A 24,210-nucleotide genomic window follows, 5' to 3' on the forward strand; every position below is an offset into this window, starting at 1 on the left:
CATTTATGATCCTGGACGCCGACAACAGCACATGCCAGCTGAGCACACGAGACCACGTCCAGCGTGTCACTTCATGTTTGCCACAATGCTTAGTGGCCATTCTGTCACAGACCCTCCCTTCCCCTCAGGATGTCAGGGCACTCATCCGCCTCTCCATGGTGCAGTCCTGAGTTCCTCCCATGCCTGCTGAGGCTCTGTCACACTCCATCTGTTAATGCCATCACCTGAAACAGTAGTGAACTTCCTCTAAAATGCGGTCAATGTGCAGTTTAGAAGCAAGTTCAGAATTAGTGAGCTACTTTGTCAGTCTGAGTTCAAAATCCTGGTTTTGGGCTCGGCTTCCAATGCGGGCAGCCTGTCAGGAGGGAGTGGGGCGGCCCCAGGCTGCCTCTGTGATAGGTGCTTCGAGTTGGCATCCAGGGCCTCCTGCCCCCGGCGATTGGCCAGGGCCCACAGAGAGCCCAGACAGAGTCTCTGTTTGTTAGAGGAGACATTTGTTGCCCATTTAAAAGAACGATTGGGCATGAAATGGATACTGTTTGGATTACACAGAAACACATCCTCTCATTAGCTTTTCAGGATCACAAAGGCCCGATGGCGGCTTTTGTTGCAGCCAGGGGGACCCGACGCCAGAGTCTCAGTTGCACATTTCCACTGGGAACAGTGTTTAGGAAAAAGGGGGTCTCCTTCATGCCAGTGTTTTTCTTCTCCTTTCACTCTGCTCTGCACATTTCGGAGTGCCAGTGTCAGTTTCTAGCTTGACCTCACTGAATGGAGGGCTGAACTGTCTGGTCGCCTTTCCCATGCCGACGGCCTGGGCAGCGATGGTGACGGCCTCAAGGGGCCTCAGGTTTCAGATGCAGGGCATGGTGGGGGAGGAGTCCAGGCTGATGGGCAGAGGAGGCATTGCTGCAGAGAACAGGACCGGTTTGGTGGCAGAGGCAGATCACCAGGGGTCTTCCGGGAAGTAGGGAATAGAGGCAGGATGATTTCAAGGCTGTACCCTGGCTTAAAAGTGACCTGGTAGAGAAACCTGGAGGAGGATAGGGGTCCAGTTTGGACTGGAGCAACTGTACGGAATGCTTACGGAGAATCACATGGGAAAGAGTGAAAAAAACATTTACCGAGTGCTTGCTGAGCTCACTGTCCAACATGTGCCACAATGTCTCATCCTAACCACCAAGTAAGGGAAATGCTGGTTGCTCCCCTTTAAAGCTCAGAGAGGCTGCATAATTCGCCCAAGATCATACAGCACCCAAGGAGCTAAGCTCAGGCATGCAACTGAGTGTCTGGAGCACAAAGTTCATGCTTCTTTGACCTTCCCATATAATTTATGCGTATCACACATACTGGTGGTTTGCTTACATGAGCAAAGACAGTGCCCAGGAAGCTGGAGGTCTTGGTCCTCTCCAGCTGTTCGTCTCTGGCTTCTGCAGCCTGAGCAATAGCTAGCCGAGACCACTGTGTTGAAGCAGAGTCCCTGGCAGGGTGTTAGTCACGAAGGCCCAGGGCAAGGCTAGCACGTAGTGGTAGACCTCAGCATCTTGCTCAGATACCTGGGGACTCACTGCAGTAAAGATATGCATCTGAGAACTGGTCTTTAGAGGTCAGTTCTGGTCCTGTGCTAGCTGTGTGCCCTTGGAAAAGTCATGCGATCTGTTGAGATCTGTTCCTTTATCTACTATTCCAGGGCCAGTTCCCACCCGGGGCCTTTGCAGCCCCTCCCTAGAATGTTTCTCAATTTATCTTCAAAAGATCCTCCTTCTCATTAGATTGTGGCTTGAACAGGCACCTCCTCAGAGAGGCCTTCCCCGACTGCTCAATCCAGTGCGACTACTCTGGCGCTCTCTACTGCCTCACTGTTAAAATTAGCTGCCTAGCGCTCATTCCTGTCTCATGCTTTCCCCCCAACTCCCTCCCTTCTTTATTTCCTTTTTCCTCTCCCTCCTGCCTTCCTCCCTCCCCTCCTCCTTCCCCCCTCCTTTCCTTTCTTCCTCTCCTGTTAGTGCCTCTACTAGAATGTCAGTTCCTTAAAAACAGGCACTTCTGTATTATCCATTTCTCAAATGCCCAATGTTTATAATAGTACTTGGCATGTAAAATTAGTTTCATAAATGTTTGCTGAGCTGATAATTTAAAGTCTTCCTGTGTTTAAATGTGAATGTGTTGGTCCGGAGGCGGGTGCTCCAGGGACCCTTCTAGCTCTGAATCATTGTGACCTAGAAATCCCAATTTAAAACATCCATCCAAAGATAATCCTTGCACAGACCATTTATTCCACAGTAACTGAACACATCCCTCAGAGAAGACGGGTGTCAGGGGACTTGGGTGCAGAAACGATGAGCCGCCCTTGGTCCCCAGCCTCACAGAGACAGAGCGGTGGTTAGGCCCACAGACCAGGGGCCATTCACACGCTCACTCAGCAACTGCCATGGGGCTCTGTGCCACTCCACAGGCCATTTGGGGGCCCAGGTCCTATCCCGGGCCCCTGGAGCTTCTGCTGCATTTCTGCAGACTTGGAGTTGCACCCCACCTTGGCCAGTTACTCGTTTTGTGATCTTCGGCAAGTTCTGATTTTCTCCTTCCTCTTTCATGGGGAGGTAATACTGGCTATGTAAGGTGGTTATAAGAACGGAATGATTCTTTATATTGGACACTGCAGTCTGGACTCCAGAGGCATGACCGCACAGAGTGTGCGGGGTTGTGAGCTGTCTGTCCGCCAGGACTGAAGGCAGGGTAAATGTTGGAGGGTGGGGAAAGGGAACTAAGTTCTGGAAGGGAACTTGAGGCCAGATTGTGAAGGTGTGATTATGATACTTCTTATAAAAAATTAGAATCCATGACTTTAACATAAACAAGAACATCAATTCACCTTCTTTGGAGGAAAAAAACACTTTGCAGCAGTTGCGGTGTTTACAGATGATTATCTCCTGCTCCGTCTTACCTGCTGGGTTCTCAGTATTTACTGCTGAAGAGTGAAAATGAAAGATTTTACTCCTTGTGTTTATTTCTCATTTGTTTTAGGAAACCTCATAGGTGCTTGCCCATTATTTATTGTTGCCTCTGTCTTTCATGAGCAGTTAAGACCTGGTTTATATTTTTTATTAGCACTGTAGGCCTTATCTTAGAGTGATGCACGGGAGGTAATTGACCACTGAGTGGCACATTGGTGAAGAGACAAGCAGGAAAGAGAGCTGGTTGTGGGCAAGGTTAAAACGGAATTGCTCAGCTTATTTGGATGCACGTGGAGAAGCATTTTCACAGCGAGTGAACAAGTGTGGGGCACAAACAAAGAGAGGAACAGCAAGAATGCAAAAGACTCAAGTGATACGGCACTTACTGAACCCTACAGAGGGCGATACGATCATTCTTCTCTCAGCTTGCAGTGGTTTCTAATAGCTTAGAAGGTGCCCCGAGAAACCCCAGGTCCAATCAGCGCTAACTTTGTCATGATTGCTTTAATGTGATCAGTTAAGGAATGGAATTTAATAACCTTGGGAACCATCCCAAGGAAGCAGAAGTGAACTTGCCCTAATTGGAGAAAGAAAGGACTTGGAAATGAATAGTCTCCAATTACCCATTTATAAATACAGAGCCAAATGTTTACAAAAAAATTAACAGTGGAAGGGATGAAAGAAATAGCAGCTCTAATTTTGATATTCATACCCGGGGAGCCACAAATGCTCTGTAACTCATTTGTGGGCCTCACCCAATGCTTGGCACATTGAGGGCTCTCCGAAAGCTCTAGATTACACAGGGTCAGTTTTCTGAAAAACCCTTGGGTGTCTCACCAGTGGGACTGAAGTCTCTGGGAACAGATGGCCCGGGGATTCTGTTCCAGGGGCACAGGATACATTTTTCATTAACCAGCTCTCACTGGAGCTGTGTTGTGGTCCCACAAGAATGAACAATTTGCTTCTGAAGGTTCTTTGTGTGTAGTTTTACTGCAATTCATTTTCCATTTTAGGCATCAGCACCCTGGAGAGTTCCCCACTGCCTTCTAGGGCCCTTTCAACTTGGTAAACACTTTGAACACCTCTCAAACTTTTCTGCCAGAGAACCTCTAAGGGCAAGGAAGAGTAAACACCTCCTGTGAGGTCTGTGAGCAGAACCCACTGTGAGCACATACACTTTCGAAGTCTCTTTTAGACAAGTCGAGATGAATTTTTCAATCTATTATACAGGAGAGCAGTGATTACTTTCACATAAAAAATAAGTGTTAAGTTACCTACCATCCAGTAAAATAGATGCTGCAGGGAGCTCCATGGTAGATTTGTATTCTCCTGGGCTCCCACAGTCTGAGAAACAAGGATTGGGTTAGAATGCAGAAAATAGAAAGCAGGCCTGGCTGTGGAAGGTGCGTGTGGGGCGGGACTGCCTGTGTCCCCTCACTCTCTGGTTTTTGGACTCGTCAGGGAGGCGACCAATGAATGAGCGCCCAGATGCCTCACTGGTGTTCTTCACTGAGGTTTTACCCCTGAAGATGCCACACTGTGGAAGTGACGGCCTCATTCAAGACTCCGAGAGGTCATTTTGAGCACCCCCATCTCCAACCTGGGGCAGGCTTTCCCAGAGGACTTGCTTATTCTCATTGCACTGAAACCGGCCCGTGTTGAGCTCTGCAGGGCAAGGCAGAAAGCCGTCGGATGGACAGGCCCTGGCTGCAGGTTGGGAAGCACCCTGTACACCAAACCTGCCTTGCCTGCCGTTCATCCCCAACACAACCCGTGTCACCCACTTCCCCGAGCTCCAGCCCTCTGTCTCAATAGTGTTTGCTGGATTCTTTTTTTATATTCTCTTTTTTCCCTAGATTTTTATCAATGGTGCCTGAATGTAGGCCCTTAGGATACTTTAACAATCACACCCCACAACCCTCCAGAGAGGCTTCGGCTTTGTTGTATGCTTTCTGTGCGCAGAATTTGGGGGGTAGTTTTTAGTTCTTCATCCAAGACCTTGTAATCAGAGATGGAATGAGGCAGAGCACAGCTCTACTGGAGATGTACCAGCTTCTTAGTTGTCACATACTGATTTCAGCAAGGGTTTAGATCTAGTTAATCGGCAGAAGTTGTCTGGGTAAGTGACCCCTGAACTTGATATTCAAACTGAAACTTATAGGTTTCTTGTGGAGACGAGCCCACCACTTGAGACTGGAAAGGCTGAACAGCATCATAGCTCCAGGACGTGGAGTCTCTGAAACGTGCAGGGTCCCTGGCCCTTTGCGTCGTACCTCCACGGTCTCTATGGGGAGAGCAGCACAGAAACAGCCGGTGAGAGTGTGGGGATGGTAACTGTGCATGCACCACGCCAGGCCTGTGCCTGGCCACATTTGCGAGTTATCTGACCAGGTCCTCACTGGGCCACGTCCGTGCATTATCTGACCAGGTCCTCACTCAGTCCAGTGGAGTAGATCGGCTCGTCTCCCACTGAATTCGGAGGAGTTGGGTAATCACTCTCTCGAGGTTGTACTGGCGGGAAGTGGCGCAGCTGTGCCTCTCACACCACCTCTCTATGACCCACACCCGTGGGCTCGTTTCTTCTAGGGGTACCTAACCCTTTCTTTCATCTGTGGAGTGTCTGAGTTTCTTCATGGTCCAAGGACCATGGCTGCTGCATAATGACAGATTCATGCTCATCAGCACCAAAGGAATTAGTTCTCCGGATGCCTTTGGTCTGGGAAAAGCTCTGTGTTTTATAGTAATTTTAACTGCATTATAGTGAAGCACAAGTACAAAAAACGGACTTTGTGAGCTACAACACTTTTAAATATACCTTCTCAGAAGTATTTTATTTTTATTGTGCTATTAATGTCCTCTTATCCTCCCAGGTTCTTATGTATTTTAAGTAATTCTCTCTCCTTTATTCATAAATGTCTCATGAATAATTTCTGTCTATTACAGTGAAATAGGACCTAAGTACCTGTACTGTTACAACATTTTTATAAATCCTGGCCCTTTGATGAGTGAGGAGGTTTGGACTTGCCTGTGGGGCGTGTCTCGTCCCTCCCCTGGGAACTGAGGCTGTTGTTAGGTCCTGTTGTTCACTCTGCTCTGCCCCGTCTGGGTCGGGCTTGGTGCGCATCTCCACCCCATCTGGGCCGGGCCTCGTGTGTGTCCCCTCCAGTGATGTGGCCACATCCACACTTCCTGAAACCTTCACAGAAGGAGCCACACGGGTTACCTGGTGCATGTTACGTGTTGTTTCATAAGTTGTGGAGAGGCTTAAATTCACTACATGTCGTGATTGCCTTGAAAAGAAACTTTGACTTTTGTATTCACTAGAAAAAGTCACATAAGTTTATCCAAATATTCAGCGTCAGACTTTGAGTTTGGATAGTGCAATGTTTCCTTGCCAGTAAGAAGTTATTTCTGGGATACTGTGGGTGACAGAACTCTTTGGGCAGGTGACAGAGGGGTCCCCTGTTGGCCCTCCATCACCTCAGCCCCACCCCCAAGTTGTTTCTGCGACAGGCCCAGCGGCTCCGAGCATCGGCTTTCACCCAGATGGAAACCCAAGCTTACCAGCTGTGTGACCACAGACAGGCCACTTAGCATCGCCGTGTTGCTGCCCACGTCGGAGGATTCATGATGAACGAATCAGTTTCCTCATTGGTTGATTAGAATCATAGTACTTCGTTCTACAGGCTGATGGCTGTCACTGTCTCCCTTGTCGGTTCCCTAATCAAGTGATGCACTATGTAATAAACTGTTCCCTCCTTCCCTATCTCTCCACTTAGTTCCCCTCCCCCCAGTCCTTTTTCCTCTTCTGCCCATCCCACTTTGAAGGGAAATGAGTTTCTTGGTAAAACATGGAGTGAGGCCCCTGGCCTTCACCATTCCAGGCAGCAGGGGAGTAGGGGGCAGTGCGAGATGATAGTGTTGAGAAGCAGGGGTTGGCCGGCCAAGCTAATAAAATGCTGCGGCCTGTGAGTTTATGGAGCGTACCCTGTAGCTGCTCACAGAGACCTGCCTTAAAACGTTCTTCTCTCATGGCCAGGACGCCCAAATTAGCCAGGCTGGACATTTCAGGGGCTGCTTATAATGTCCTGGTCCGCACACGAGCACAGGGACACAGCTCCTGCAGCTGCCTTCAGTTCCACCGGGCCTGGGGGTCCTGGACTCGTATCTCAGAGACACATGCCAACGTCTCACAGGGACACACGCTCTTCCCCCAGTGATGGGCGTGACTCACCCTGGTCTCCGTGCTGCAGACAAGGTTCTCCAGGAAGCAAGAGGAGACTCTGATGTTTCTGGACTAGCCACTGACAGGCAGTGTGGGCGTTGCGGGGGGTAGGGAGTCTGAATGCAGTCCCAGGGTGTGGTGGGGGAGCCCCAGGAGCCGGAGGACAGTCAGGAGAAGCCGAGGGCGCTGGTGTGTGAGGGGGAAGCAGAGCTGGTGCCTCTTTTCAAGAGCAGCGACACAGGAGAGGGAGAGGGCATCTTTGGAAGTAAACAGGCCTGGTTTTGACTATGGCTGTGCCATTTTGCCAGCTGTGCGGTGTCAGAAAGTTACTTCGCTATTTCCAATCAGTTTTCTCACCTAACTTGCTTTTTCATGTATCATAAACATCTACCTATGTGAGATTATACAGACCTACTTTCCCCTTTATAATAGCTGGAAATGTAACTACAAGACATCAAAAATTTCATAAATGGATGCCTTGAATTGAAGTATCCATTTCCCAATAGATGGTGTATGGACTGCATGTTTGTGTTGAAGCTTTAAATCTCACTGTGGTTGTAGGTAGAGATGGGGGTCTCTGAGGAAGCCATGAAGGTTAAACGAGGCCATAGGACGGGGCCCTGATCTGACAGGATGGGTGTCCTTTGTAAGAAGAGACATCAGAGTTCCCTTGCTCTCAGTGGCCCTGGAGACGCCCGTGTGGGTGCGTGACAAGGAGGTGGCTGTCTGTGAGCTCGAACGGGAGCTCTCTTCACAAACTGACCGCGCCGACCTCCTCAGATCAGCCTTCTGGCCTCCAAAACTCCGAGAAAGTGGATTTCTGCCGTTTAAGCCACCCCACCTGCTGTATTTTCTCATAGCAGCCTGTGCAAACTAGCAGTATGGACACTCAGGTTGTTCCCGATTTTTCCCGATTATAGATCACTAAGATGCACATTTTGCCTGATGCATTCACTTACTGGGTCACAGGATATTTCTTTTTCCCTTCTTTCAATTTGCTATTAAAACTTTTATATATACCAAAAAGTAGAGGGAATAATATCATAAACTCCTACACACCCATCCAACTATGTTGAACAGTGCTTATCATTTCAAAGCCAGGTTGAAAAATTGCCCTCCAAAAAATTTGTTAATAGTTGATATCCCCCCACCAAACACACACAATTATTATATAAGACAGGACGCTCTTATTTTTAACACAGAAGGAAATGAGTCCTCGGGCCCTTGGTTCGAAGGGAAAGAAAAGGTCTCTTTCCAGGAGGGGTATCTTTGGTCAGATGTGTGCGTTTATCCTTTGCCTCTTTGTCCTCATCTGTCCCGTATCCCTCACCCATTCCCGGCCCCACCCCGTGGGCACACGTGTTCAGCCATCTGTATCACTTAATCGGCCTTCTTAGACGTATGGGCAATAGGCCGCTTTGTTCGGCCTGAGAGATCTGGCCCACCCCTTGATTCGGTAGCAGGGAATGGTGACAGAGGCCTTCCACACTGCCATTCTTCTCTGGTTCCAGCAAAACCCTATGAGTGGAACCTTCTATTTTGTATTCTGTGTAGTTCTGTCAAGTCAACTAGTAAACAAGGCCCTCTGGAGTGTGTGTGTGGGGGGATTGGAAGCGAGGTGCATGCACAGGTTACCATGGGGACAGACAAGCTCTAATAAATGTTTGGGATCTTAGCCTGACGAGGTTTTAGCAGTTTAGAGTAATTTTGCTGTCAATCACCCATTAAGTTACTCCTAATGAATCACTGGGAGTGTCTTTGCTCTTCAGATGAACTTCAGAGAGCAGTCTTAAAAGCAGCAAGGAGACAACAGTCATTGATTTGTCAACTTTTTGCAAATCAAGTGGCCTTTTGTCTGAGGAAGTTGCCAGGAGTCACCAGAGTGGACCACAAGTTGGCACAGCTGTTTTAGACCAAGTCTTTCCTTTTTGGTCTTGCCAGGTCGGCTTGCTGCCTCCCAGAATTCTGTGCAGCTTCACGTCCCCAGGGAGAGGGGGCATGAGGTTTCCTCAAAGGGGAGAGTGGCTGTAGGAGCTGAACACTGGGACCTCCACCCTGACCTGCCTCTCATTTGGAGGGGGAGGAGTGCAGCATGTCTATTCTTAACTGAAGTGCCACCTTCCACATAAAATGTGTATAAAGGGTCCTCTCTTCCTCCTCCTCCTACCACAGAGTGGAGGCCCACAAAGATCAGCATAAGAAGGGGTGCCACAGACCCCCTTTCCAGCTCTACCCAGTTTGTCATCACCGAGGAACGTGGAAGCCACGGTCCCCCTGTCCTCGCTTGGTTTGCAAGGCCCTCCATGATGTCGCCTCCCCCCTCCAGTCCTCTCACTCCCGCCCCACCCCCTGCCTGTTCCAGCCCCATGAAATGCTGCAGTCCCCAAATTTGCCGTGATTTCTCTCATGTTTGCAAAGGCTGCTGCTTTTTATCTGGAAGGTTATTCCTCAATCTGGTATGTGGCTTAAACCCACTTTTTTTCATAGATGTCAGTCTCTCCAGGAAGTCTCCCCCGTCCCCCTGGGAAGACTGGATGAGGTAGCTCCCTCGCCCTCCCACTGCTCATCTCCTCTGGCGGGGAGGAATGCCATCTCGTTCACTCTGGAGGTGCTGGCCACACGGGCCTGCCCAGGATGGATGCTCTGCTAATATTACTAGAATAAACACAAGCATGCGTCACTTCCCCAGGGGACTCTCAGGGACCCTTTGGGCAGCCCAGAAATGGAACCTGCTCTCATCTCAGCTCCCTCAGGTGGCACCCTGCCAGGCTGTTGCCGCTGTCATGCCCTTTGCCCCTGAGCACTTTGTTGTACCCATAGGCAGAGAAAGCCTTAATCCTGATTTTAAAAGCAATGTAGCCAATTAAAAAATGAATCGAACTGAAGACAAGTTTGGAAACAATTAAGATCATTGAAATATCACTACCTTAATTGAGATCAAGCAGTGAGCTTAAAAAATAAAATTAATTAAAAAAATTACATGTAGCCTGTAATTAATAGGATTTGGAATTCAGTGTTTCCCAGCTCAGTACATCACTCTTTAAATTAATTCATTCTCGTTTGATTTTTCATTTGAAAAAAGTTTTTGTAAAAGTAAGTGAAAAATTAATTGGACATATATCATGTGTCAGTTAACACTTGATTTTTGTGTGTGTGTACGGGCAGGAAAGATGAAGTTAAGCCTCTGTGGGTACCTGCTCTGTGCCAGGCTGTTACCCTGCAGGTATGGAGACAGAGGAGGCGTAGGGGACATGGGCTTGGCCACCCTGTGGGGACTGCTGCATCCTCATCCCAAGTACGTGCCCAAGGAGCACAACTTGGGGCACTGTCCCCAGGAATCGTTAGCACCTGACAGAGGAGCATCTAACCCTGGTCGGGGTTATCACTCACACCCAGCTCAAGTGCTCCCCTCCCCTCCTTACCGGCACGGGTTTCCCTGCACCCGATTAAAGAGCCTCTTAAATGCCACTTACTATTCTGATGTCTTATCATTCCCTTTAGAAAGTGGAGCCACGTGACCCTGTCCAAAACAGGTGCTGGATGCCTCTCATGAGGGTCGCCTTTTGAGAGTGTCCCCTGAGCCTTGGGGCCCCCAGGAAAAGCTTGGGTAGAGGCTGTATTTGAATGGAAATGACACACTTCTTTCACCATCCCCATCCCCTTTTAATTCCAATGTTGCTGTTTTTCAAAAACAAGAGGAAACCTGGTGATTGAATAAATGCTGGCAGCTTGATTTGTTACTGTTCTGTTGTTTTGTGAAGTTCATTTAAATAACTCACATACATATGTGAAGTATTCAATTCCCGGTAATTAATTTTTAGGCAACATGATTTTTATATGCAAATTGTTGAGGAAGTATGCAGAGGGAGTTAAATAATGGATGATTTTTATTTGTTAGCATTTTTGGTTGGAGTTTTTTGTTTGTTTTAGTAACGTCAGCTTCAAGTGTTGGAAGAGGGGCAACCTATCACATTGGCCTAATGACAGGGTGGCAGATGGCAAGGTTGCAGGATGAAAAATGACCAGACCACTGGTTGGTCAGTCGACTCAGTTGTGGGGTGGCTACAGTCAGAGGGAGTAGGCAGAGGCGCACCTGCCCACAGCTGGGCACCCCACCTTCTGGGGAGCACTGGAGCAGGCCTTGCGTGGCCCAGCCTGGGCCGCACTGGGCACCCTGGCTGCCCCGTACTGGTACCTAGCGAGACTCATTCTGCCCGGAAGGCTCCTCGGGAGCACCGTGCAGCTGGGTACCATATACGCCGTGAGGCGGGCCTGCAGTCCACCTTTCAAAGGACATTCTAGGTGTGTCTCAGCTGCTGGCTGTGGTGGGAAGGAGATGGGGTTCTGGAGCCGCCCAGCAGGTGTCCACTGCCCACTGCACCTCTCACCAGGGACTTGCCGTAAGATCTTTCCTTGTAAAATGGGCATATTAAGGCCAGCAGCCTCCTTGGGTGTTGGAGCATTGAGTATGGAAATCCCATTAGTGATTCACTGCCTGCTCGTCTGAAGCACAGGGTGTTAGTGACTGTTCTTGTTATTATGAAGGATTATTATTCACTCTGGGAACAAAATACAGACTCAAAAAAATTAACAAACACCTAAGAGATCTGTTCTAAGCACTTACAAATATTAACTCATTTAATCCTCTTGACAACCAAAAGCAGTAGTAGGTACTGTTATTACCCTCTTCAGCAGAAGAGGCAGCCAAGGTACGGAGAGGTTGGTCAGCAGCAGAGCCAGCGTTCAAACTCGGAGACACCGGGCGGACAGTCTGTTCTTCCCTACTGTGCTCGGCCTACTTCTTTGCCTGGAAACTGCACTGTTCTTTGAGGCTACCCAGCTCATGGTGTGGACATTGCATGTTTGCGGAGTTGGCTACAGAAGCAAAAAGAAGCTTGAATTTGGCCATGAATCTTGTGCAGTACTGCAGATTTCAGCACGCGGCATGCTAGGCCAGCCTGTTAATCTCCATCTCTGAGCTCCTCTCCAGGGAAAATCCCAAGGGTTCTGTGGCACCTACCGGGGCATTGCCTCAGTTGGTACTTGGGGCCAGGGCTGCCCGTGACCTGGGCCCAAGTGTTTTGAGATCTGTAAGTGTCTTACTTCATCCTGTGGTGGTAGAAAGTGTGAGAAGGGGCAGCAGAGGACTCGCATGGCCATTATTAATTGTCATCTGGTAATCAGTCTTCATTGTTGGCTCAAGTTTGCATGAGTCTTGGGTAATAAAGTTGGTTGGAAGGCCACCTGGGTTGGGGTGGGGGACAGTGTATAAGAAGTAGATCACTGGCCTGAGACTCACCAGCATCTTGGCTTCTTGTGTGGAAATCCCCAGGACCAAGAGCATCCGACCTGGGGCCAGGAAGTTCCTAGTGCAGGTTTCGGGAAGGCCCAGGCTCAGAGCGCTCCGAGGGCAGACCCAGAGTACAAGAGGCAGCCCTCCTTTCGGGAGCGCAGAGTGGACCCCGTGTCCCTGGGGCTCGAGTCAGCCTCTCTTTATCTTGCAACCCATTTCCTCCTGCTAAGCTCCAGCAGGTTCCTCCAGAAGCAGGCTTCCCTGGGACCTACCAAGACCTGGTCTCACTGCTGGCCCGACTGGCCTGAGATGCACCTGGTTTCTGTTTGCAGCGTGAAGCTGCTGCAGCAGAGGGGGCCACCCTGAGCTGAGCTGGCCAAGTGGCAGGATTGCCTTCGGATGTTTGTGTTCAGGTCCCATGGGACATTCCCAGCAGCTGTCTGGAGAAAATGGTGTTGAGATTCTGGGCCTGGGTGGGCTCATTCTGGAATAACGACTTGTCTAAGTGCAGGGGATCGTGGTGGTGAGGGCCCCACAGGGGAGGGGAAGGCCGCTTTCTCCCCGATGTTTTGCTGTCTCTGCTCTGGATGCTGATTGGTTTAACCACATGTTTGCATGGGGAGGACAAGGGAGAACATCTCCTCCCTTGGCCATCATGGAGAGCAGTTATGGAAGACCTACAGCCTCCCAGGCTTTGGGCCCTGGGGCTGGGGAGGCGGCACAGTTGCTCTTGTTTTGCAGACTGCCTGCCTCGATGCTCAGCCTCGAGGAGCAGGGCCACCCCAGCATGCAGAGTATGGAGGAGCTGAGGGCCTAGGAAATGTTACAGTGTAGGAACTGCTGTCCTTGCAGACCCTTCCTGCGGCGACTTGCTTGGATCAGCTCTCCCCCTGCCTCATTATTCCCGTGCACAGATCGCACGTACTGGTCGGATGAAATACCTTACAGTGGCCCACACACGCCTCCCGTCATTGGCCCATGCTGGCCGCCAGGCCGGAGTGCTTTTTCTCTCTTGGCTTTTCAAAATCCTGCCCATCCTTCAAAATCCAATTCACATATTAATGCTTCATTAATCCTTGCCCCAGAAATTGATCTCTGTGTTTCTCTCCAGCTCTGCCATTACTTTGCATGCCCGTCATGGCCCTTATCTAATCCTCCGGCACTCCATAAATATTTATGGGTAAGCTTTCCCCCTCCCTGTTGTGTTGTAACTTTGTGGGGCACAGAACTGTTTTATGCATCTGGACGTTCTTCACAAGACTTAAACTAGGCTTATTAATGCACTTTGTCCATGTGGACTGAACTGAAGAAAAAAAAAGGAGAGAAAACCATGTCCTCAAGTACTTTCTATGTTATAGAAAATAGGTAAAATTAGGCATGGATGAAGTAATAAAAAGCAATAGCAGACAAAGAACCAAAGAAGAGAAAGTAGCTCTTGGCCCTTGGAGCGCGTAAGATTCTAAAGGATTTTAAAATCCTGCTGAAGATGGAGATGCCGCAACTCCCCATGGCACGAAGGAGTCGTGACCCTGACAGGAAGGGGAACCTGTACAGGAGACACCAAATTCCCCCCCTCCCACCGTTTGGGTTGTATCTTTCCAAAGTCCTCCCGCCTAAGAAAACAGCACAGAGTGCAGACACGTGGTCTGTTTACTTCCCACTTACCTAGCTGAGTAGAAGTAGACATTACATTTTCCCTGAGGCCCTAACCTCCCTGTTTTTGTTCTTCTTTGCTTCAGCCCTGGACCCTTCCAAAGACCCCTGCCTGAAGGTGAAGTGCAGCCCTCACAAGGTGTGTGTGACCCAGGACTACCAGACGGCCCTGTGCATCAGCCGCAAACACCTGCTCCCCAGGTAAGGCAGGAGGCTGGGGGCGGTGCCCGGGGGAAGAGGCAGAGCAGATGCATTTAATGTGGTGTTTGGTTTCTGTGCTCCTGCTGTGGTTCTCAGACAGATTTGCAAAGAATGTCAGTATCTTTATTTCCTTCCAATCAACCTCATTTGGCTCGGAGCCCTCCTCTGAGCAGAGAACCAGAGAGCCCTTCCTTGGTTATGATAGGCGTGATCCCTTCACCCAGAATGACCCCAGGAACCAGGAGACATGGAGCTAAGAAGATAGGGACTGAACCCTTGGTCTCCTGCTTGCAGCTCACCCGCTGGCCACAGTAATCCTCTGGGGTCAGCTGAGGTCCAGGGCTGCTCGTGCAGGATGTGGGCCTTTTTGTGCAGCTGGGTGCCTGGCTTGCGGTCCTGCAGCCTCAGACCAGCATGGCTCCACTCCTTCTGAGAAGGAGCCTTGCTCTTTCCTTACGGAGCTGCATCTGGTAGTCTTTCTTCCCCAGTTTAAAGCCTTTGCCTCTTCCCCATACCCACGCCCACCATTATCTAGCCAGTGGCCTCAGACTTTTACAAATGACAGAAAAGAGCCTTTGATTTGAGGCTACTTCCACCTTTGTGCTGCAGAAACACTCAAACAGGAAGGCAGACACAGAAACATGAAAGGCAGGCTTTCCTTGAGCGTGGGGCTGGCTGGGGGTGGGGCTAGGGGTGAGGTGGGTGGGGCTAGGGGTGAGGTGGGTGGGAGACAGGCGATTGCAGTGCCTGCATGGCCTCTCCTGCTCCTGACTGGGCTGTGGACAGGTGCGGTGGCAGCAGGGCGTTGGGGTTAGGACACCTGGTTCTGGATTCAGCAACTTCCTCTGCCATGCACAGACACTGTACCATGACCTCAGGCAAAGAAAGCAGCCTTTCCTGATTCCCACTGAAGTCTGCCTCCCTGTAACTTTGGCTCCTTGGTTCCAGTTTGACCCTAGAACTGTTACCGAACAGAGGTTCGAGGGAAGGGCAATATTTGGCCCACCTAGGGATGCCAAAAGCTGTTACAGAACAACAGGGGCCCCTTCCAGGGATGGAATACTAATATCTACTGGCTCTTCTGTCTGTGTTATATCCACCGGACGCGAGAATAATTTTCGAAGACCTTTCAGGGTTTTGGTCTTATTTTATCGGCCAAGCTTAACCTGTGCTGGGGCGAACTCTCAGGGTGTCCAGAGGCACGGTGCCCAAAAGGGCTGCAGATGAGAGTTGCGCCAAGCGCTTACACCTAAGTCCTTATATAGGGACGAGCAAGCGAGCGTTGAACAGAAGCAGACGTGGCAGTTAGCTGTTTGCTGACAGAGACCGCGCGCGGGAACAGGGTGGGGTTTCAAAATTCAAAACTAAACAAATTACAATCAGCCTATCTTGCTCTAAGTAGGGCATTCACATACTGCAGGATGTCTGCTCAGCCTTTGTTTGCATGCTGTTCCTTGTTCCTGTTTTGCTGTGGTCAGGCTATGTTCTCAATTTCCCAGATCTCAACATCCGCAGCCAATTGGAAAGACGTCTCTCAATGCCAGAGATTTGTGAAAAGGAAACGAAATGTTTATTTAATGCTATTCAGGCCTAACGCCTCCATTAAAATATCAAAGGCCTTTAGGGTATACACCTACACACACACACACACACACACACACATACACACAGTGCTCCCTTCTCCCACTGTCCCAACTCCGGGTACCGTAAATCAGGAAAAGAGCACATGTCTGTTTTTCAAGCCGCTGGCACCCTCAGCTGTGTCGCTGTGCAGGCAGGATCTCCAGTTAATCCAGTCATGTGGCACCCTCTCACGATCCACTAGCAAGAGTTCTTTGTACCAAGTTCCAGTCAAAGTCTCTCCTGCTTTCCAGGCCCCACAGCCGAAGGGGACACCCCAAAGCCACATGGGCCTCTTCTACCAAAGCTGCAGGGGTCAGGACTCTGACCAAAAGCGTGTGGCTTTCTTTTTCACCTCGCCAAGAGGGGATCTTCACTCTGCCTAAAACCGCATGGCTGTCCCTTACATGACTGCACGGGTCTGCACTCTGGCCAAAACCGCATGGTTCTCCCTTTCACCTGGCTGCAGGGGTGTGCCCTCTTGCCAAAATGCATGATTCTCCCTCCTCTTCACCTCGGCAAGAGGGGATCTTAACTCTGTTGAAACCACGTGGCTCTCCCTCCCAATTGCTGCCGCGTCTGGGTTTAAATCTCCATACCCATTCTCCTTTGCAGCCCCATTTCTGACTCCTCCCACAATCAGCTACACCTGCCAGCATTTCTGTATTATTACAAGTTTACTGGGCTGCCATCATTAGTCTAGACAGTTATCGCCCCATGTCCTGGAGCCAATCCTCTCCAAGCTCCCACGCAGGCACTGTAACTTGGGGGACCTGCCCCCAGTTACATCTTGGGGGAAGTGACTTCATCCCCCTAGCTCCAAGCCAGGCCACAGCCATTTAACATATCCAAGTGACCCACCAAAGGCTATAGATATGTTAAATGACCATGCCATGGATTAGCTGCAAGGCTGTGGCTATACAAGACATCTTAATATTTCCTGGACATCCTGAGCTTCGGACCCCATTCCAAATCCTTTTCTGGGCCCCCCCTATTGGCTGCACCCCATTACAGAACCACAGAGAATGTGTCCGTATCATCCCTTAGTCCTGAAGTCTCAGCAACTAAGCCTGAAGCCAGTCCCTTTGACGGCCCTTCTTGGAGTATGTTTTAGGGTCCCTCGGTCCCTACCTGGTTGCCTCTGATGCTGCCCGAGGCACTCGTGCTCTGACAGTGTGGTCCAGCAGCTGCGGCAGCACAGCATGGCCCCTGTGCCTGCGCAGGCATGGTACCTGCAGCGACAGGCCTGGCCTTCGAGCTCCCCTGAGCCAGGGAGACCAAGATGCAGGGTGTCCTGATCTGCTTTGCTGCCCCTCGAGGCAGCAGTGTTCTTCCTGGAAGCAAGGATCCATCTCACCCCCACAACCCCAGCACGGGCAGGCATTGTGCTCAGCACCCACATCTGTGAAGTCTCCCGGCCATCTTGTCAAGTTGGTGTTTATTTTTCTCCTCTACTCTAAAAATGAGAGAACTGAGGCGGAGAGCAGCAAGTGATTCTTGGCAGGTGTGATTCATACCCATCGCTGTCCAGTTCCTACGTGTGTGGCTTTTGTCACTGCCGCATGCTGGCCTCTTCATCCTCCTGGGCCTTGTCTGCTCTGTCGTGGTTCCCCAGCAGACAGGCATTGAGTACCTTGTTTCTTAGGCGCTGAGCTATAGGTAAACAAGAGACCCTGCTCCACCCTCAAGGAAAATCAAGTTCACTGGGGAATGGGATGGTAAAAATGGTTTTTTGGTATTAAAACTCTTTTTACGGCATACCTACTCTGAGGAAACCGCCCTCAGGTCCCCCGCTGCACCTGATCCCCTCCTTCTCTGAAGGAGGAAAGATTGCCTCCTTTGCTGCCAGCCCCCCAGCTGCCCCTGGGGAAGGGGCTGTGCTCTGTTCAGCCGTCTGGTTATCTTTATTTGTGTGTGCATGTTTGTGTCCGTGTGTGTGATGTGGAGAGTCCACAGCCTGTTTACTCCTGAAACACAGCCCTCTCTGGAAATGCCAGATACGAGATTTTCAGTGTGACGCTCAAATCCGTCCGCAGAAGAGGCAGGAGTGTCGTCGGCACTCGGGTGTGCCCAGGTGTAAGTAGTGATTCCCTGGGCACACCGGGTTTCTGTGGTGGAAGCACCAGCACATTTCTTCTCCTGTTGAGAGTGTACCCCGCACCTCCCCGTCTGCTGGTGACTGCAGCTTTGCAGTGGCTGAAGCATGGATTTGGGAGGGAGACCAATCTGGGCTCCATTCCAGGGCCCGGTGCTCCCAGGCCACGGGACCTTGGCTTGTTACTTTACCGTTGTGAGTCTGCACGTCCTCGACTGTCAGATAGGTTTCAAGGAAGCATTTACCCTGTTCCTCTTTTCTGTTTGCTGGAGTACGTCTGCCAGTAATTCTCGCAGAGAGCATTTATGGGTAGTAAAATTTAATAATCCTTGCATAAGGCATTTTGTGTGTGTGTTTGTGCAAGAGTCCAATAAAAAAGGTATATAAAGCACATAAATTAGGGTTACATAATGACAGCTGTCTTCCAATTACTAAAACAGTTATGATAATTGTTGTCATTATTGTCTGATTCATTCTGGAAGGTCAGCCAGAAAGCCCCAGAGTTGCATGCTTCTGAAAAAAAAGAGCTCACCCCAGGTCCTTCGCCTCCTTGCCGGCCTGACTGTTCCCCATGTTGCATCGCCCACACACACACACAGGGCAGCCTGGGAGGTTGAGGTGGGGACTCCGATGCTGCCTTTGCCTCTCTTTTTCTGACTAACATCCGAGGATGAAGAAGATGAGTGCATTTCTGACAACGGTATCTGTTTGTTCATTGGGAAAACAGCCCGGAGGAGAGGCCCATTGAGGAGGCGTGCCACTCCCTTCCTAGCCTGTCGGGGGCCCTGCCATGGCATTGGCTGTGGCCGTGGGTCCCACCTCTCCCGCTCAGAGCCTGAATTCCCGGTCTGCCATGTCAGCCAAATGCACACCTCTTCGTCTTGGACACCTTCCCAGATGAAACATCTGTCTTTCCACATTACACTTCAGGGGTCCCCTCTGACCAGGGAGACCGTGTTGACAACTCTTCATATTCATCAATCAGGGAAGTAATCTTTCTCTCTGTGAAACATCTGCAGGCAATTCCATCAGCCAGTCTGGCCTCTGCAGCGGCTCGAGAGGCAAATCTTGCCCGCCAGACGGGCAGGAGGGCACACACATGGAGAGGCGGCTGGGCCAGCCTCAGGCTGATGGAGGCTGCAGACTCGGGCTGTCTTTGGAAGCAGATTGAGATAGAAGGACAGTGAGCACATTGGCAAGAGAGTTTCATTAGCTTTCCTCGCCGATGGAGAGTGAGTGACTAGAGTGTGTGGCTGCAGGTTCAGGGCAAGCAATGTTGGGGGCGGGGCAAGCAGGGCCGCGGCCCTTCCTCTGCTGGAGTTTTTTCTTCCTCAGATGGTGCTTGGGTTTGTTTTTTTCTAGAGGCTTTGTCTAACCTCACGTTCTCTTTGCAGAATTTTCTGTGGAATTTCTGTATTTCATCTCTTCCTGCCATTAAGCTTGGCCTGGCAGTGTGTTCACCTGTCCGGTTCTCCTAAGGGGCCACTTATGCATTAAGAGCATCATGAAGGCAGCTTGGAATCAGGAAGCCACTTCATAGATAACTTTTTTACAATATTGCATTTTATTTTTTTATACCAGTAGGTGATGCTTATTACATAAGACACAGAAAAGTAAAAAGAAACCAGAAATAGGCAGTGGTCATATCATCTTAAAATAGGAATCAAACATTGTAGTGTATTTCCTTCCATTCTTTTAGTCATAGGTTTTGTTCATTGGCTTATTTTTGTTAAAATTTGGTTATGAAGTGGCACCTGTGTTGTATATAAAAATTTGCATTGGGCTGTCTTTGGTTAATTTTATAAATGAGTATTTTTATGAATGTACAAACTTTTTATTTTATATATGTGTGTATATCCTCATAAATTTTAATGATTGTGTGACATACTGTACAAAAATAACTTGAAATGGATCATAGACATAAATATAAGAGCCAAGACTATAAAACTTTTAGAAGAAAAATAACAGTAGTAACCTTGGATTTGACAAAGATTTCTTAAATAAGACAAAAAACATTAACTATAAATGCCAAGATAAAGAAAAAATCAACAGTTGGGTATCATCCAAATTAAACACTTTGATTTTCGAAAGATACTGCTATGAAAATAAAAAAACAAGCCACACTGGGAGACAGTATTTGCAAAAGGTGCATCCGGTGGAAGGTGTGCACCGGGGACGTGCGGCGAAGGCGCGGGCCGTGCAGAGACTCACTGTGGGTGCTCATGGAGCTGTGCTCGCCATGGAAGAGCCGGAAAGAACCAGTGCTCTGTCAGCTGGTGCGTGGAGAGACCAGATGCTGTCTGTCCATGGTAACGTGCGCCACTCGGTGAGGAGAAGCTGGCTATCAGCGAGCGTGGCAGCGCGGATGAGGTTCACGATGGGCAGGCTGAATACAAGTACCAGAAGACCTAGGGAGTGCGAGCCAATCTACAGTGACAGGATGCCTGTCACCTGGGGAGCAGGTCCCGGAGAAGCCCGAGCAGTCTCCAAGGCTTGACCGTGGAAGGCAGATCCTTTAGGAGGCAGTTAAGTCCAACTCGGTCTTCAAGGCCAAAGATCCCACTGGCGGGGCGGATGGGTTCGTTTGGGGAAGAAGAGTTTTTAACACAACAATGTGTTATTCTTACTGACTTAGTTTTTTGGTTTTGTTTTTTTAAGAGAGATTCTCTTAGGTCTTCTCAAAGAAAATACCTTCATAAGGGACAGAGGGGTAGACAGAAAGTCATGCAAGCTGCAGAGGGCTCTGCTCTTGGGGATTCACTGCCGGGTCTGATTTATTGTTCTGGGTGGGCAAGAGATGGGGGGGGGGGTCTTACAGAGCGCCAGACATTGATTTTACCTCTCTGTTGCCATTGATTTTTACTTGGAGAAGGGAAAATTGAAGCAGTGGTTGTAAGCCTTCCAGACAAGCCGTATTCTCAGATTCTGCCCGTGTGTTGTTGTAAATGAGCAGGAAGGATGTCAGGGTGGGACTTGAATATCAGAGTCCACCCCCGAAAGCCTTCTGGGAGCAGCGGGAACGAACCTTGTTTTAAATAAGGAGCCCATCGCTCAATGGGCTAGGCCTCTCTAATGGAATGGCTGTTTCCCTCCACTTCCTGATTATCTGGAGTAACAGTGACTTCTCTGTACCAGCACGGATTTCAGATTCAGGGGAGGCTGGTGGTGTAGTAGACCAGTCTGGGCCCTTTCTGTCTTTTATGTGAACTTGAAACAAAGAATCAAAGTGTTTGAAGTCAGAGAAGAGTACATCAAGTACCAGACTCTCAGAGGATATTTGAAAGGATGATGGTTGTTTCATCTCAGTTTTGTTTTACAACAGAGCGCTGCCTCCTGCTATCGGCGCTTTGAAGGGGTTGATTACACACACCTGTCTGTCCTGCTTTGCAAGGCACAAGGCCACGTGGAAGGTGGGGACTCCTAGGTGCCTGGGTGGCTTTCTGGTGCTTTACAACTCAAGGCATTGGCAGTTACATAAGAGTGATCGTGCCTACATGCCCTAGTAAGAGTTTGTGTAGCTCACACTCTTTCTCTGAGGGGCTCACGCATTGTCCTTATGTTCTGTTTTAACCTTGGATGAATCTTTATTTGCCGTGCCCTGGGTCTGGATAAGGAGGACTTGGTGCTGTTTCTCGGCTGTGTATGGAAGTTGAGTTTTGGGTCTGAGCCCACTTTTGATTCAGGCCCCTTTATAAACAGTAAACTCATCACTGTGGTCTGTTTTGCAAACACCTGCCACTGGGCACTACAGAAAGACAAAGGGAGAGTGGCTGATTCAAGAGATGCCGCTTACTGACTGCCTATGTGTTCGGCGCATTTGGCAGAAAGGGTCTTGATGACTTTGTACAACAGTCACTTAGGTCTGTACCATGATCCCATTTTCCAGATGAGACTGTTGAGCTTTTTAAAGTATTCCCTTGACAGCACAGGGCCGGTAAGGGGGCAGATGTGGAAGCAGAATGGGGAAATGCCATACAGCCTCCTCTGTGTCCGGAGTCCCAGGTGTGAACTCTCACAGGCTGCTTCCATTTTCCCCGCCAGCCACCAGCCAAACCGCTCCTGGCTGCAGAGGTGCCATGAGACTCAGGCCCAGGCCTCCTATGCCGGCCTCACTCCTTACAGATCAACTGGCGGGAGCCTGGGTACAAAACCTCCTTTCTCCTTTCTGTGCCAAAAGCAGCACTTCTGGGTTCATTATTCCTCTTCCAGGTCTTTTGTTTAAAGCAATCATTTAAATCAGGTGTCCCTTAAACATAGAGAGAGTTAATGCCTTTAAACTGCAGCTTTATTTTTTTAAACAACAAAAGTGCTAGATGCCTTTGCTTGTAAGGCCCCAGCTGCTCCTGGGACCTCCATGCAGAAGGATTTCTTAACTGGAGCAAGCCAGTTACTTTCTGTGTTCCTTTGTTTGTTTGTTTGTTTTTTCACGAAACTGAATGTGTTGATTGGAGAATCTTGAAGACAAGAGAGTAGAGAATAGAAAGCCATTCATAATGGAGATGGGAATAATTGTGTGGAATTTATAGTCCCTTGGACCAGGGGACAAAGTGAAAGGCAGGTCTTACATTATAAAGCAAATGCACCAGGCATGCTTTACAGAAGCATTAAAATATATATATATATATCCCAAAATCGTGACTGCCCGCAAAATATACCAGACCCATATCTTGCCCTGCCTTGTTTCTCTTTAAAAACAGAACAAAACAAAACAAAAACAAACAAAACCAGAGAAGGTCTCCCAGTGAGTCTAATGGCCTCCTGCCTGGCTGGGCAGTCTGCAGGTGTGACTCCCAAGGCACAGAGCTTCCACCCTACCAGAGTCTTCTCCAGAACTTTCCTCCAGGTTGTCTTTCCCCCCTTCAGTCTGCACTGCTGAAGAAGCCCCGCCACATACACACTAGAGGGAGCTGTTCCCATTTCCAGTGGACCCCGAGGCATTGGGCCATTGTCCCTTTTGAGCCACGTTCAGTCTGTAAGAGATTGAGCCGTGTGGTGGAATTTCAGAATGTGCCCTGGTGGAGAGCCGGAGAACCGAGTGTCCGTGGAGCTGGGAGTGGCTGTTCCCGGGGCCAGGGGCTGACTGAGCAGTACCCTCGCCTTTCCTCCCAGGTCCCTGTTGGAAAGCGTTAAGTGTGGCCCAGCTCTGGGGTTCTGCCCACAGAGACAGGGCTGCTGCTGTTCTGTTGATTGGTTCTCGCATATTAAGGAATGTAAAACTTGCATATTTCGGGCATCAGATTTCAGTAGATTAGAAAGAGGAGGTTGGGGCGGGTGTGCCAGTGTTGAAGAGATCATCACTAGGCGTGATTTCCACTCCGGGCTGGCTGTGCAGCACACACGCAGGTGCGAATCATTATATTAGCACATCCAACCTTGAACACTAAGAAACAGATAAGCTCAGGCCCCTCTGCAACTCACTGGAGGCATTAAGGTGCCCACACATTCTGGGAACACTCTACAGTATCAAGGTATCTGTGTGGCTGCTCATGAAACACATCATCATCTTTTTTTTTTTTTAGAGAGGGGAAGGGAGGGAGAAAGAGAGGGAGAGAAACATCAATGTGTGGTCACCTCTTGCGCACACCCTACTGGGGACCTGACCCACAACCCAGGCATGTGCCCCGACTGGGGTTTGAACCTACAACCCTTTGGTTCACAGGCCAGTGCTCAATCCACTGAGCCACACCAGCCAGGGCCACATCATCCTCTTTTATAGAAATGATCAGATTGAATTTTCCCTAGCCTCTGTTTTAATTTTTTGAAATCTCTTTCCTTGGCCTTTGTTATTAATAAATCTACTGTGGCCTGCTTGCAGCTCTGCCCAGACTCATTAAGATCCCAACTTGCAGGATTTCAGTTTAGACATTTTATATCAGGTTAATTCAGCCAATGAACCGTGAAAGACATTCTTTATGGGTCTCGAGCACCACAGTAGGGCCCATTTTGGGCACTGACCTGGTGGGCTCTAGAGCCAGGAAATGGACACGGGATGGTTGAGATGGGTGTCCAGGGCTGTCATTAGAGTACTCTTGTTTTAAATGGAATGTTCTCAAGCTCATGTCCTGCCTTTAATGTTCCTCATGGAGACAGTGGGCAGAGGGCAAGGCCTTCCAAGCACAGAGAGGCAGCAGAGATGAAAATTAAGTAGTTCGAGGACCTTGGCACCTTT

General features: G+C 49.5%; 1 protein-coding gene across 2 annotated transcripts in view; it reads left to right on the forward strand.

Annotated features, from left to right (window-relative positions):
• SPOCK1 (SPARC (osteonectin), cwcv and kazal like domains proteoglycan 1) overlaps positions 1-24,210 on the forward strand; it is a 469,853-nt gene that overhangs the window by 311,006 nt on the left and 134,637 nt on the right. For both annotated transcript variants that reach the window (XM_037163499.2, XM_053666503.1), the window contains exon 4: positions 14,212-14,326. In XM_037163499.2, the coding sequence (XP_037019394.2) occupies positions 14,212-14,326 (115 nt within the window). The remainder of the gene's footprint in view (positions 1-14,211; positions 14,327-24,210) is intronic.

This window comes from Artibeus jamaicensis, unplaced genomic scaffold (assembly GCF_021234435.1).
Source record: "Artibeus jamaicensis isolate MK-2021 breed Jamaican fruit bat unplaced genomic scaffold, CSHL_Jam_final contig_456, whole genome shotgun sequence".
NCBI lineage: Eukaryota > Metazoa > Chordata > Mammalia > Chiroptera > Phyllostomidae > Artibeus > Artibeus jamaicensis.